The following is a 15,577-nucleotide window of genomic DNA, read 5'->3' on the forward strand; positions in this document are numbered from 1 at the left end:
GGGGCCAGAGTCCCCCTATGGTATCACCAGAAAAGGAAAAATGCTCTAGGAACAGGCTTTATGGTTCCTGCCATAGAAGCCTTGCTCCTAGAGCATCCTCAGAGCATCCCAGGAAGCAGGTAGACACCTTTGAGAGCTGCTTCCTAGGAGACTCTAGGAATGAGATTTCTCTGGCAGGAATCATACAGCCCATTCCTAGGGCTTTTTTCCAGCAGCAGCAGATGATGGCAGTCTGGGGTTCTTGGATACCAAATTTGTCCAGTTTAATGACCACATGACCTGGGAGACATTAAACTGGCCAGGGAGCAGCTTGTTCAAAAGGAGAGTGAATTGTGGTGCTTTCTCCACACTTAATGGCCCAATTCACTTCAACAATTACGGCAATCTGTCCAAAGGAGGGGGATTGTGGCTCAAATCTCTTAAATGCATTGCTGAGTAGCACCATCCACATACATGGCTCCTTACAGGATAAAAACAAAAAACAACCTCTGAGGTCCAAAGGAGCTTGAAATGTAGATTTCAAAAGTGCAGGGAGAAAGCACAGATGATAGGAAACCTAATCAAAGACCGCTACGTGTACAAAGGCTCTGCTGCGGCTGGGGAGGAGGACGAAGGCCTTGCACTTGCTCACTGGTGCAGGGCGGAGGGGAACCACTGTGGTGCTCTTCCTTCCTGCTCCACCAGGTAACCTAAACAGCCCTGGACTACAGAGAAGGGAGAGGGCGGCCTGTTTACGCAGGTGCAACAGCAGCAGCACACGGCCCCGTCCCAGGGCATGCTGTCAAGGGCATCCCAGCCAAACCGCCAGGCTTCTTACTTTTTGGCATTTGCATAAGCAGACAAGCTGAGATCCACATCCACCAGCAAGGGCTTGTTCTTCTGGGGCTTCTGGAGTTGTTTGGCTCTGTTCTTCTTCTTCCCCTTCGGCTCTTCTGCCACCTTCTCCTCATCTTCTTCCTCCTCCTCCGAAAACACGTAAGGGTTTCTAGCCAAGCAGGAAAACATGTGGTCTGGTGTGTTTTTTAAAGTCTGGGATGAGAAATGCCCCTCTTGAACAAAGTCTTTGTATACTGCCGGCTCAAGGACAATTGTCTGAACTATTCAGAACAGGATCTTTTGCCCACTTTATTCTGGACTGTGCTCATAGAAAACAGTAATATTCTGCATTGAATTATGTGCCTACAAGAGAACACTCAGCAATTATATCCCGTTTACAAAAACGCTTTTCATTGTGGGAAAATCTTAATGATTCCAGAGGTACCCAAACACCCCCAGTATTCTCTAGATTGTGCCCCAAGTGTCAACCTACTGATTACCCATCAAAGGAAATTGCAGGTAAGAAGATAAGAATGAGTTTGCTGGAACTGGTATGACCCACCCCCGACTGTTTGCTCCTGCACCTGCTCTGCAGAGATACACCATCTCCAGACATGGAGGTCCCATTTTTACCTCTGATAGGTGCCTGCCTTAAGAACATAAGGGTAGTCTTGCTGGATCAGACCAAAGGCCCATCTAGTCCAGCATTCTGCTTACACAGTGGCCAGCCAGCTCCCCATGGGGAGCCCACAAGGAGGACACGAGTGCAACAGCACCCTCCCGCCCATGTTCCCCAGCAACGGGTGTACACAGGCTCACTGCTTCTGGTACTGGAGGGAGCATATGGCCATCAGGACTAGTAGCCACCGATAGCCTCCTCGTCCAGGAATTTGTCCACCCCCTTTCAAAGCCACCTAAATGGGCAGCCACCACTGCCTGTTCGCAGCCCCATTCCCATAGTTCACGCTCATCTCGAACTGCTTGGCAATCCATTTCAAGACACCAAACCACAGAGGGCCTTACCTTGCTCAGCACAGGCTGTGGCCCATTTCGGCCCATTTCTCCCTTCAGCTGTGTACTTACTTCAGGAGCATCGTGATGTGGTTGGTCTGCAGCTTCAGCTCTTTGATGGAGCTCGCCACGGGGTCCCCTTGGGCCTGGGCCTCTTTTACAATGGCCCCGATCTCAGTCCAGTCAATCTGGTTGGCTAAAGCACTCCGGACCACCTGGATGGCTCGGTCGACCATCTCTAGGTTCATTTCCACAAGTTCACCTTTCACCTTGTCAATTTCCTTTGCAAAATGAAGGAGACAAGTCAGCACAGATTTATTGATTTTATTATTTGTAGCTGAGAACAATATATTCTATTGAGAACTATATTCACAACAATTCTGCGGGACAGAACAGCGTGACTTGCTCAGAGCCCTCCAAGCTGAGCAGGGATCTGAATCCAGGATTCCCCACATCCAGGACAAGCACTCTAGCCAACTGCGCCGCACTGGCCTTCCAGCAGAGAAGAACACAGCAAAAAATCTCAGCCTCCAAGTTCATACTACAGGAGTATCCCAATAGTGGTTCTGGATGGAGGGCAAATGTGTGTGCCATAGTTGCTCCTGCCCTTCTTTCAAGGAGCACAGGGTCAGGCTATTTGTTCGTGGAGCATTTCTCCTCTGACTAGCAGCAGTTCTCCAGACTCTTAGGGAGAAAGAGCCGGCCAAGCCTTGGCATCTGAGGTCCTTTTCACAGAGATGCGAAGGACTGACGCTGAGGCCTTTGGCACGTGAAGCATGTGCTTTACCACTGATGGATGGTTCCTTCCCTTAAAGTCTTCACATCTTTAAGTTTTCCTCCACTACTTATAGTTTTCTTTAAAAGGGGGGGGGGGGGACTGGGATTCTCTGGAGTCTGACAAATGGATTGTGCAGTAAACCTGGCCTTCTTTTCTGCTTAGGGCTCAACTTAAAGAGTATTCAGTGATCCTACCTGAGCCTGATGAAGAGCTTCGAGTCTGTGCTCATGGTCCTTCCGAACGTTTTCCAGTTTCTTCAGTGCTTGTTTTTCCTTTCAGGACAAAGTGAAAGAGGAGAGACCAGGAAAGGTACATGCCAATATGAGGATTTTACTGCTGACTCCGACAGCTCACGTTGAGGGCAGAGCAGGAGGAAGATGCTGCAAAGGCAACCCACGGCCCGCAAGAGCAGCTCCCCACGTTTCTCAATCTAGTGAGCCAGCGATATAAGGGAGCCATTCTGGCCTACTGGTGGAAGGAGGCTTCACCACTGCTCCCGACTCTGGACACAGCTGGGAGATGGTACACAGCTGGGAGATGGTGCGCAGCCTGAAACAACACCTAGACGCCCAAGTTCAAGACTGGCTGCGGGCTCCAGTCCCAGCAAGATCCAAGATCCTAGCCTGCACTGTGCCTCGCTCTGCTTTAGGAAAGCAAGGAAATCCTTCTCACAGAAAGCGCCAAAGGGGCCTGGTATGCACATGGAGCGTGATGTGAGAAGGCTGCCCTTCCTTTCCTAAAGTAGAGTGAAGCACAGCACCGGACAGGGGCTGCTGAACTGAAGCAAACATCGCCAGCTAAAACTGCAGCTATCGGGGCTTTTGCCAGGGACAGACGTTTAACTCCCCAGGTGAACAAGGCAACCCACTTTCAACAAGCCACACCTGGCTAGTGGCACTTTAGAGGAGCACACAAGAGCCATGTCAGATGCTCACTTTTTTCATGAGACCAGTACCTGGTGCAACGCCTTCAAGTCTATCTTCTGGCCTTCCAGCTTGGAGTAAAATTCATCTACTGCCTTTTAAAAAGAGTAAAATAAATAACTATAAATAATCAGGCATTGATTTTTAATTTCTTAGAAAATGTAACAAGAAAAAAATAGAGTTGGAGAACAACTGATGACACCCAACAAGCCTCTTCCGTAAGATATGCTCAAAATTTAAGCTGAAGAATCCCAAAACAAAGTGAAGAATTGCAAATTTACAATCGCTCTGGCAAAGGCCACTTTTTGTGCAGAAACTCCCATTTTCTGCTCCTGAGGTCTGCCAGAAAATTCAACTGCCCTCAAAAGCACAGAGCCAGACAAACACCAGCATCTCTCATATATCTATAATTCAACGTCTTAAACTCTGTTCTCAAACTTTCGAATCCACATTCAGATTCTTATTCATGGGCAATTCATTACACCCTCCAAGCCCTATCCAGCCAATACAATAAAAATCTACAGCCCACTGATAAAGTCCAGTATCAGACCTAGCATTGTACCTTGTTGAAAGATTCAAACTCCACGTATGGACATTTTGTGTGTTGTGAAAACAAGAAAGGGTGAAATTCCTCGTATCTGCAAGACACACATTGGATAATGTCACCAGCAGACTGGCAGGCAAGGCAGCACTCCCCAGAGGGCACTCCCAGCAAGGTACATACGTGAGGATTTCTTCAGCAGGTTTGTTTGGTTCCAGACTTGGCTTTCTCTCTGTCTTTTGAATAATATAGCCCTATGAAAAGGAGTGGGGGGGGAAACCTGAATATTTCTTCTATTTTCTATTCTTGGAACTGTACAAGTGTGAGTTGAGGTGGTGGGCATGACAGAGGCTCAAAGTTCAGTTACCAATACAGAAAGGTAAGCACTAGGACAGAACTAACCAAGAGGAGAACTAAGGGATGGCATGTGACAATCAGAACATTTAATTTGTACATCCTTTCCAAAATATTTGTTACAGCATTAGAGGTGATGATGGCCATACCATGGGCCCCCCACCCCCATGAATGTATCCTGATTTCGGCTCCACCCATCCCCTTCTCCCTGGTGCAATATTTCCACCTTTTGCATCAGAATTTTCAACGAGCTCAAGAATATTCTCTTCCCCCTGAGAGGCTTGCTATGACAAAGTCGGAAAACTCGTGCTCTGGGTCACAGCATGTGCCAGGTGGGTGCGGAAGTCAGGGCATTTGTCACCAGATTATGAGATACCTTGCCAATAAAGTTGTCTGTTATCTCCATATAATCTTCTGCTTTCTGTAAAGCGGCTAGTAGCTTTTCCACATCTAAAAAGAGAGAAGAAGAAGGGGCTTTTTTACAGCCAAGATTTCTGAGACGGTGGGTTCCTGCTGTGCCAATAGCACATCTCTGCATGCTGGATGTGGCCTGCAGGAGCCTCATGTTGCGAAGCTGCCTTATATCGAGTCAGACCCTTGGTCCATCTAGTCACAGTATTGTTAACTCTGACTGGCAGCAACAGCCCTCCTTGGAGATGCGGGGGGCTGAACCTGAAGCCTCTGGCATGCGAAGCACATGCGCTACCCCTTCCCCTTGTGCTGCGCAAGGCTGGCTCAGGAGAACAGGAGTCAAACAGATGCAGTAGGTGAAACAAGTATTATGGTCAAGGAACCGAGATTGAATCATGTCTTTAAATACCAAGCATTACCCAACCACGTTATGTTATATGGAAGGGAGTACACTGTGCATTTCATATTCGAATATTTGGGCACTTACCTTTGCTTTCCATGTGCTCTATTTTGGCATTATTCGAAAATCCTGCTTCTATAAGGCAGTGTTCAATAAGAGTGGCTCCATAAGCTGTATTTTTTTTTTTTTAAGAGGGGTGGGGGGAGAAGAGGTCCATTTACAAGACAGGTAAAACAGCCAGGACAAGGTCAGAGTTTAAAGATTAATTTTATTTCCCAAGAGAGAGATGGTCAATTCCTGCAAGGCAGAATCTGGACATTTTATACAAAGGATGGAAAGGTTGGCTTCTTCACCATGAATGTGTTAAGCCCATCTCCTCCCCAGCCTCAAACAATATAGGTCGTTTTCCGCATTAGAGGCAAGGTTCTTGTACATCTCAAAGGCATGCATGGAAATGAGATCTCACAAAAGCAATTCTCTATTATTAGTAGAACCATCTCTCTTATTAAACAATCTCTTTAATATGTTTATATTCTTCTTTTTCGCTACTATTCAAAGACACATGCAAACTTCTAAAGACAAAACATCAGGCTGGATCCAGATTTAGGCATGTGCAACTGGGCTGGCAGAAGCAAACTTCCTCACGCCCTCCTCCTCCCTACAGGGATCCTGCTGAATGGGATAGGCTGTGGTGCAAGGGGATGAGGGGGGTAGGAATCTCCAAAAATGGAGCAGAGACACGATTCATGAGTGGAGCTCCATTCAAAGAAGTGCCTCCACCCGATTTAGGGGGACCCCCTTGGCCCAGATTGCAGCCTATCCCATTCAGCGGGGTCTCCTAACCCCCTCTGTATCATTGTGGCGAGCGGAGCACTAGAGGGGCTGCCATGGGGCGGAAGGCGCAGGGAACTCTGCTTCTGCAAGCCCCACTGCAGGGCCTAAATCTGGATCCAACCCATTATTTATTGTTCAGTTTAATGTAACTTAAACGGTACTTACGAAGGTGAGGGTTTAGGACTCTCTTTATCTGATCCCCTTTAGGAGCACTGGTTATTACTTCTGTCAACCTATGAAGAGCACAGGACAAGATCAATGCAAAAGAAGAAATGCATATAAGATGTTTTTAAATGTCAGGCAAGAGGAAAGCCATTTTTCTTTGTTCTGCTCAGGAGAGATCAGCCATGGCAAGTGCTTAAGGCCTTATGGCAGACTCACGAGGCCGGGGTGGGGTGGGTTGCAGGGAAGGGAGCCTGCCCCCTCCCTGCATCTAGTGAAGATGGTCCTAGCCCACAAAAGCTCATGCCACATGTTAATCTTTAGGGTGGCACAACATTCTCTGCTGTGGCTGCAACAAACTAACACATCTGTTCTTCCAGAACCTGCTTGCTCTGGGGTTTTTAATCTCCTATCTGCTCCCCCAAATCCAATACAACCCAACGGAATGGTAAAATTGACTGGCCTAGGTTGCATACAGAGGACTAAACCGCTTCAGAAGCAGCTTCTGACCTAGTCAATTTCACTCCTAAGGCAAACTAAGAAAAAACGAGGTTGAGGGATGGGGCCCTGCTGAAAAGGAGAGGGAACCCAATACTGGTGGCTTTAGGGTTAAATGTTTTTAAATGTTTTAACATGGTGTTTTATTCTTTTATTTTTGTTCACAGCCCTGACATCTTTTGATGCAGAACAGTATGTAAATATTGTACACAGAATGAATGAATGAATAAACAGGGTTAGTTTCCTTGGGAGCTCAAGTAGATAAAGTTCCCAGCCTTTCACACTCTTTTAGAATCAAGCTTTAAAACACTGCTTCAAAACTAAGCTGTATGTTATTACAGCCACTATCCAAAAGGTGCCTTATGACAGTCACATCAACACACACACCCCTATTACAGCAGTCGTGCTACTGTGGGCCAGGGCCAGCATTTCTAGGGTACAGACTTAAGCACTATGAAAACCTGCAACACCAGCTGAAACTGGAGACCACCCTGAAAAACAGAAGCAGGCAAGGACAACCCTACAATATTGCCTCCAAGCTGTCATCTGTACTCGGCTCTGGGGATATGTTTTTGCCACAATCCAAATGCTGCATGAAGTCCGGCAGTACCTTTCTGAACTGGGCAATGGTGCTGCCGCTTTGGCGTTATCAACTGGGTAGTGTTCCCGCACTGCAAACTTGACATCATCTGCTTCGTCCGTGCGAAACCTCAGGATATTCAGAATTAGGTATTCGTGGTCAGTAAGGACAATGTTGCCCTGCAACAAATCCCAAACACTTTGTCACCCACAGACAGACACAGAGCACTCGCTTTGATATGTGTCCTCTCCCATGCTGAGGACCGTGGCTCGCCCAACAGATGGGCCGCGGAGGCACAGCCCCAAAGTCCTCCCAAAAGACCGCACCACTAGGAGGGGGAAGCTGCCACAGGTTAATCTGGGAGTAGAGCCCTAAAGAAATGGGCATGCAACGCAGGCAGGGGGAGAGGTGGGAGCAGCGGTGCCCTCCCCAAGCTTCTTTTCAACAACTGCAAGAACCAGCCTCACAAATCGCAATGCTATCTGAACACACACAGAAATACAAGGTCAACTCTGCCAGAAGACAACATTATCAGCCTCCTGCTGGGAAGAGGTGAGGGGGGAAGAGATGGGGGAGGCACCCCTCTAGACATTCCCAATCCTTTCTCCCTCCACTTACCCTGTCATAGAGCTCTATAATCAGATGATACGCCGCTTCATCACTCCCAAACTGGAAGTCTACTATTCTGTCAATGCCAAGTTGCTTCACACTCACAAGCCTTCTGGTCTTTAAATGCTTGCGGCACTGTCAGCGAGAAAAGCACAAACAGGTGTGAAAAAGGGCAATGAGGGAGAGCCGTGTGCATTAGTGACAGCAACAGGGGTTGGAAGCTTCCCCACCCACAATCATTTAAAGACATCATACAGTTGGGATCATTTGAAATATTTCAGCAACAATCTAATATGGCAGGAGGCAAAAGGAGAGATTGGGGGGGGAAGACTGAGGAAAAAATAGTGGTTTGGGTAGCCCCCCAGATCACCTGCCTGACAGGTTTTCTCCCCCAACCCTGCAGGAAATTTTCAGCAACCAAAAGAAGATGAATTTACCTTCATTGCAAAGCTTGATGGCATCATGTTCTTGGGCCATTCAAATTCTGTGGTGTGAATCCTAATGCCAGATTCCAGGAGAAGCGTAGCCTTGAAGTCTGGCCTAGTGACAGCAGAAAGAATCAGGGGGTATCCAGGCCTCTGTTCACAGGTCGTTTCTGTTTTGTTCCTCAGTGTCCCAGAGCAGACGTATGTGTTTACCACACATATGCACTTCCTCCCCTAGGAACTGCCAGCTCAGGTTTTTTTATTTTTGCTAAATTAAATCTTGAATTTGCCTTTGTTGTAAATTTATCCAGTTGGTGGGGCAGGGTGGGGCAGGCCTTCAGGTGAGATTGGGAAGTAAAAACTTCTTCTAAGAGAAGTTAGCAGACAACATTATTAACGTATCAAGGGTACTGATCAGACGGCACTTCCCCAATCTCATCTCCACCTCTATGTCCAGCAAGATCAAAACTGGGCCCTACACTGGAGTCAGGGATGCAGCATAGACTCTGCCTCTTCCTTGCCAATCAGACTGGCAGTTTTCTGGGTGCGTCCCTCAGTGATTCATAAGAAAAGGCTGCTGGACAAGCAACACTCCTCACCACACACCTTTGCTAGCCTCCAAGCTGTTAATGGATTATTATCATCAAGTTCCCCAGGATAGAAAAGGTTTTCCATACAAGATGTTAATACCCGTACTAACATTTGGAGTTGTGATTTTTAAGAACGTAAGAGTCACCCTAAGAAGTGGCATCTGTGCCTGAAGTTACTTAGAAAAGCACGATAAGATCAACCCTTTCCCCTCACTCAGCAACAGTATCAGAATACATTATGGGCCCTCTATGTGCATGGGCTGGAGGGGATAGAGATGTTGTAATTAGTAATATTTTGAGGGAAGGGTTTGGAGGAAAGCAAAGGGAAAAACATATAGCTGAATGCAAACTACATCTACTCGGGAGCAAAGTCACATTGATTTTAAGGCACCCACATGTGGATTGGACTGCATTCACATGAATAAAGCAAACAATTTTACATATTTCTGAGCAAGCTATTAAGAAGCAAATATCTCACTCATGTGCTGTTTACATGAACACAAATGCAGCTTCAAACTTGGCTAAAACAGAAATAGTGACAGATACTTTCTTTAAAGAGGAAGAATTATCCATTCTACTCTTTTCCAGAAAGATTATAACTTCTATGTTTGACCTGGCTTTTAACTGCTACGACTAAGCAGGTATGTGTTCATTTTCTTTCATACATAATATTCTATGTTAAGTTGGCTATTCTATATTTTCATAGACTGGAACGTACATAACACACACACACAATCCAGAATTAGAAGTACTTCAAAGAGAGGAAACAAGAAAGATTTAGCTCTTACTTCTGAAGGCGGATGAGATACGTCTTATTATCCACATCATAAACGTTGTTTACCCTCATTCCCAACAAGCTGTTAAAAAAAAGATATATGTATGTATGTTGTCATCTATACAAGAAGATTATTCAGGAAAATATATAGGAGATCACTTTCACTCAGAACACTGAATCAAGAACTTTTAAGCAAAAGTTTGTTGAAGGAGCAACAAACCTATCAACTGTACTGTTAAACTACTGGGGCAGAGAAGGCAGCTGTCATGGGGAGAAAGGAATTTAAAAGAAGACTTTGTAAAGCAAAAAAAATCAACCAAGACTAATAAATTCATTGTGGCATAACCTTTTCTGGAGTAGGGACACTTTATCAGATCCACAAAGTAGCCTACTTAAGGTGCAATTCTATGCACATTTAGACAGAAAAAAACCCTACAGCTCCCAGCATGCTATACTGGCTGGGGGATGCTGGGAGTTGTAGGATATTTTTCTGTCTAAACACGCATAGAATTACACCCTAAATTCATATCTGTACATATACATTGGAATAAATTGGAGGCAAAGAGAGAGAAGTTGAGATAAGAGAACAAATAGATTCAGCTCTTAAGTGGATTGGGGGGATGGACACTGTCAAGCATAAAGGCCTGCTTTCAGCCATAAGATCGGGTCAGGCTGTCACATCGGATGGAACCACCTGGAATTGTTTGTAATCTAGAGCCTCCTTGGCCCTTTGCCCAAGGCCAGACACAGCCCCTACTACCTAGAAAGTACCAACAGCTGGAGGTGGTAGGGAGTTCCAGCCTCTTGGGAGACCAGGGCGGCCCACCCAGGGACTGAGCCAGTGATTGGCTGAGGCTTAATCTGCCCTGCATTGTCAGGGCTGGGCTTTAAAAGTGGGCTGAGGGATGGGGCCTCCCTTCATCCTGGTAGTCCTAGACCTGCAGATGGTTGGTTGCTATCCAGGGAGATCCATGCTTAGGTATGCAAGGATAGGCCAGGTAGATTTATTATTTTGCTTGGGTGTGCATTCATGAAGCTCTCTGTTTATAGTTAAGTGATTTAGCTTTGTACCCTCTGTTTAACTTGCTACTTCCATTCTTCCCTTTCCCTCTACCCTTTTATTTTGATCTTAATAAACCTTTATCCAACCTTTAGTTGCTGTGATCTCTTTGCATAATCTCAGTACTAATTTCAGCACCTCTTGGCTTACGAGGGTGGCTACTGGGTATTTTGGGGGACTGAAAGGCCAGGTTTGGCCAGTCCTGTTCTTGGGAAGGGGACCCTGGGTTTGGGACCAGGGCGGCCCTCCCTCGCAGGGAGGTTGGGGCTGGTCCCCGTGGCTGGGATCCTCCCTCCTTCCCCTCCTTTTCCCTGACAGATGCATTTGCAGTGTGCTCTGTTATCTGCATTTTCAACATTATTGTTGACTTACTGCAGTTTTGCATATCGGATCCAAAACTAACCCAAAGAAGAAAAGATGGAGGCAAGCCAGCCCTCCCGAGAGCACTGACGAACTCAGGCTCCCACGGAGTTGGGGAGGCCACCCTTGCCACAGCCCCTCCGGATGCAGCTAGCAACCACCACCCCGCCAACCATCAGTCTGCAGGCAGGAAAGCACAGATCAGGGGCGTGCAACTTGTGGCCCGCCAGACGGTGCACGTCTTGCCTTTCTCCCCTCTTGCAAGGGCCCCGAGGTGGCTTGCATGACCTTCCTCCGCCTCTCCATTTTATCCTCACAACGACCCTGTGAGGTAGGCTAGTCGGAGAGTCGGTGGCTGGCCCAAAGCCACCCGGTGAGCTTCATGGCCGAGTGCGGACTCCCCTGATCCCTGACCATTGCCCCAAGCTGGCTGGGGCTGATGGAAGATGTAGTCCCCAACAGCTGGAGGGCGACGCGCTGCCGGCCCGAGGGGAGTGGTCAGTGGGCGGGGCCTGCCCTGGTGGCGGGGCCATACCTGTGACGCAGCTCGGCTATCACCGCCCGGATATCGACCGTGCTGAAGCGGCTCTTCATGGCGGGAGCGGCCCGAGCCGAGTCGATCCCCTCACTCGCCCCCGAGCTGCTTCCCCTGAGCAGGAGCCGGCCTGCCCACGCGCATGCGCGCCCCGCCACAGGAACTATGGCGAGCCAACGTGGCCAAAACTCTGCGCTGAGATTCGGCGAAGGATGCGGGAGCCAATGGGGGGCTTCGGGGGCGGAGCCAACCTTCCCTTCCCGGCTGCGTTCCCAACGGTGGGCGCTCCCTGCCGCCCTCTGTCGGAGACTGTGGGAATGGCAGCAGCCGCTAGAGCCACGAGCGGGCGGGGCGGGGAAAGTCTCCCGGAGCAGAGATCAGAAGCGGGGTTTGAAAAGAGCGGGGGCGGGCCCGCTGGGTGCGGCGCTCTCGAAGTGTAGATGGCGTGGGAGGAGAAAGCACTTTTCATGTGCTCGGAAGTGCTCACTTCCAGTACAGGATCGTAGAATCTTAGAGTTGGAAGGGGCCGCTGAGGACATCGAGCTCAGCCCCCTGCTCAGTGCAGGAATCCGGTTTCTAGCATCTCTGGCAGACAGCTTCTTTGCTGTTGTTTCGCATGAACCAGCACTGAGCCCGTCGCGGTGGAAGATCTTTGCTGTGCGCGCAGATGCAGGAATTACATTTTAACGTCCTTCCTCCTTGGGATTCCCCCCTCCTTTTGTGTGTGGTGCGTGGTGAGTCTCCTGTGTTATGCTCGCAAAAACCTTAAGGAGCAGATCACAGCAGCCATCCAGTCCGCACCCACTTGGGAGTAAGCCCCACTGAGCACAATGCCACTTCGGAGTCAGCGTGCGCAGACTGTACAGATGTGCTGCAGAAGGAGTTGGAGCAGGTGGCCTGTGGCCGCCCCAGTGAGCCTCGGGGCTAAGCAGGGATTCGAGCAGAGGGCTCTCCTTTCAGATCCAGCAGGCCACCTGCTACGCTGGCATTGACATAGATCTGCCTTCCCCAACCTGGTGTCCTCCCAGATGTGTTGAACTCCACCTCCCATCATTCCCATCCAGCAGCCTGGGGGTAATGGGAGTTCAAATACCCAGGTCCCAAACCATTTAAGGCAGGCCGGGTCTCAGTCTCATCCCTAGGCTACACTGCAGGGGCTATTTATGTAGAACGCTTCACTGCTAAAATATGTGTGAGCAGCCCCTATATTCCAAATTAACCAAGGGCGCCATCCTCCCATTTAATGCACTGAAAGGTTTGTGGTGGGCATCTATGAACATATATATAAAAATATAGGAGTCCCTATTAATTGTTTAGTTTGGAAGAGCACTTTGCAAACAAGGAACTTCACTGTGTAATGAATGGGGTCCTATCTTAGTCTTGAGATAATTTTCAGCCATTTTCATAGATCTTCCCCAGATATTGCTGTAAGGGAGGGCTTCTGCCCTGAAAGGCAGGCAAGAAAAGTTTTAAATAAAATAAATAAATAAATCTAGAGTGTCTGGGGGCTTCATCACACAAGGCTAAGAATCCTGCAATTTACCAGGGCTTCTGCTTCCAGAATCTTTGTGGGATTTGATCTGGTCCTTTCCAGGTGGGTTTTTTTTTTTTTAACTAAACTTCAATATGTTTCATTACAAAGCCAGTAGGTGGCGCTGTTTTATTTTCAACAAAAGCTACTTTAACAGCGTACTTTCATTTATAACGACTTCATGGTGGGCGGAGGGAAAATGCCGGACTTTTTTCCTCATGGAAAACAACCCAATAGAGCTCACAAAGAGCGGGAGGTTCCCTGGAGGAGGGCTGCGCGTGTATAGGACCTGCAAACTTCTGTGAGTAAGCAATCTCCATAGCAAGCTAAAAGCCCCTGTGAAGGAGCCCTGGGACTTTGAACCCCTGCTGGGAATCCCTAAATAGACAAATATCCTTAGTTTTATCCCCAATCCACGTTCATAGATTAATCCTTTTTCTACAATAGCCCAACTGGTCTGAAGTGGTTACTCCTTTTGTCATGGAAGTTCAAATCCACATGATGTACTCTTTCTAAGTAATTTCTGATTGGGAATGATAACTGGTGGAGGGATTTGGACGCATTATAATTATATACTGGGACCAGCAAGTGCAAAAGTGGATCTCTCTTTCCTGTGGTTACAATAAGCTTCTCGATGTGACGAGTGTATGAATTTTTCTTATTCCACAGTTCCCATCTCGAACAGATAGATCTCCAAGTGGGAGGCGATCCTCCTACAACTGTCCTGGCAGACTGTATGATTCCCATTAAGTAGCTAGTAATTAGTGGATGTTCTTCAAGGTAAACACATCCAGTGTCCAATATTTTGCAGAGAAAAAGCAATAAAGCCTCTGAGCATGTAATTTTCCCCATTAAGTCTAATCAGAGCTGGCTCTTCTGCATCTTGGATTAGACAGAAGGGCTTCCATAGTAGAGGATTCAGCTTCCAGGTTCACTTCAACCGCAGCACCTCTAGTGTTTATTATTTAGAACCGTCTACATGGGCTGTCCTTCTCACAGTGGCTGTGCCTGCAGCCCAGGACAAAATTCCATATCTGTTTATATAATGACACCTGGATATGCCCTCTGGAAGTGTTCAGAGGTACTCACCCCATGATGAAGTCACCTGCTGCAGGGCCTGGTATGCAGGTTCTGGAGACAAGCCCTGGGAGAACAGAAGAAAAGACTTGTTTGCTTTGTCTGGCCTCAATTGATGCTTCTTGCTGCATTTCTAAGCCTTTAAAGGAGGCGTAGGGAACCTGTTGCCCTCCAGACGCTGTTGGACTTTCTTTCCCATTATCCCTGGCCTTTGGCTGGCGCTGATGGGAGTTTATAGTCCAACAACATCTGGAGGGCTACAGGTTCCCCATCCCTGCTAAATCTTCCCCCAGATTACATTCCAGGTGTCTGAAATTCTCCCAAATGCTTCTAGTGCTTAGCGAATTGTTCCCTTTTGTGTGTGTTAAAAAAGGGAGGCTGGGTCCCACTCTCTTGCTCAGGCCAGACTGCAGGGGCTGCTCACAGGTGCTGTCTCGCCATGGATCGTCACAGGGGCTTTGGCCTGCTCTGTCTCCAGCCTGGGCCGGTTCACCCCTCCTTAGGCAACCTGGGGGCCGCCAGTTCCCCAGGGACACCCATATTGATGCTGACTTCAGCAGGGACACCCGCTCAGCACAGCCCCCGGCAGCCTCGAACTCCTGAGCTCAAGGGGTCCTCCAGCCTCGGCCTCCCGAGGAGCTGGGATTACAGGCAGGAGCCACCGCGCCCGGCTGCTTGCTGCCAGCCGGAGAGCTGCCTTTCACCTCTGTTTGTTCATCAACCAGAAGATGGCAGCATGGACCAGAATACTAAAGCAATAATGCCTTTTTTACACCAGGTAATGGGTAATGCAGTTTTATTTGAAATTAATCTATACGGGCTGTGTTTCCCCTACCTCGCAACTGTTCTGCCCATGTTTATGGCTGATGCCCAAGATGAAGCCCTGTTGTTGCTCAGTCGTTAAGTCATGTCCGACTCTTCCTGACCCCAATGCATGTTCAAACTACCGTACAATTGCGCTCATTTCACATGCCAGCAAGGTGATGCTCAAAATCCTACAAGCTAGGCTTCAGCCGTATGCGAACCGAGAACTACCGGAAGTACAAGCTGGGTTTTGAAGAGGCAGAGGAACTAGAGATCAAATCGCCAACATTCGCTGGATCATGGAGAAAGCAAGAGAATTCCAGAAAAACGTCTATTTCTGCTTCATTGACTACGCTAAAGCCTTGGATTGTGTGGATCACAACAAACTGTGGCAAATTCTTAAAGAGATGGGAGTACCAGACCACCTTACCTGTCTCCTGAGAAACCTGTACGAGGGTCAAGAAGCAACAGTAAGAACCAGACATGGAACAACCGATTGGTTC

General features: G+C 48.0%; 1 protein-coding gene and 1 non-coding gene across 4 annotated transcripts in view; both read right to left on the reverse strand.

Moving 5' to 3' along the window:
* The window catches only part of NEMF (nuclear export mediator factor), a 29,457-nt gene extending 17,637 nt beyond the window's left edge, over positions 1 to 11,820 (reverse strand). For 2 of the 3 annotated variants that reach the window (XR_014787691.1, XM_084833875.1), the window contains exons 1-14: positions 11,663 to 11,820; positions 9,721 to 9,789; positions 8,355 to 8,457; positions 7,927 to 8,052; positions 7,339 to 7,487; positions 6,234 to 6,301; positions 5,322 to 5,405; positions 4,800 to 4,873; positions 4,253 to 4,323; positions 4,091 to 4,166; positions 3,561 to 3,623; positions 2,800 to 2,877; positions 1,900 to 2,108; positions 818 to 985 (exon numbers count right to left, since the gene is read on the reverse strand). Coding sequence is in view for 2 of the 3 variants with exons in the window: in XM_084833875.1 (XP_084690001.1) it covers positions 818 to 985; positions 1,900 to 2,108; positions 2,800 to 2,877; positions 3,561 to 3,623; positions 4,091 to 4,166; positions 4,253 to 4,323; positions 4,800 to 4,873; positions 5,322 to 5,405; positions 6,234 to 6,301; positions 7,339 to 7,487; positions 7,927 to 8,052; positions 8,355 to 8,457; positions 9,721 to 9,789; positions 11,663 to 11,721 (1,397 nt within the window). In the remaining variant the exon portion in view is untranslated. The remainder of the gene's footprint in view (positions 1 to 817; positions 986 to 1,899; positions 2,109 to 2,799; positions 2,878 to 3,560; positions 3,624 to 4,090; positions 4,167 to 4,252; positions 4,324 to 4,799; positions 4,874 to 5,321; positions 5,406 to 6,233; positions 6,302 to 7,338; positions 7,488 to 7,926; positions 8,053 to 8,354; positions 8,458 to 9,720; positions 9,790 to 11,662) is intronic. The other variant, XM_084833885.1, reaches the window with a different exon arrangement.
* A 2,822-nt stretch (positions 11,821 to 14,642) lies between these two features.
* LOC146356837 (signal recognition particle RNA) lies at positions 14,643 to 14,942 on the reverse strand. Its single transcript, XR_014787047.1, has one exon.
* Between the last annotated feature and the right edge of the window lie 635 nt (positions 14,943 to 15,577).

The sequence above is a fragment of the Heloderma suspectum genome, chromosome 1, assembly GCF_057233095.1.
Source record: "Heloderma suspectum isolate Gila_16-S chromosome 1, 16-S_ref, whole genome shotgun sequence".
Taxonomy (NCBI): Eukaryota; Metazoa; Chordata; class Lepidosauria; order Squamata; family Helodermatidae; genus Heloderma; species Heloderma suspectum.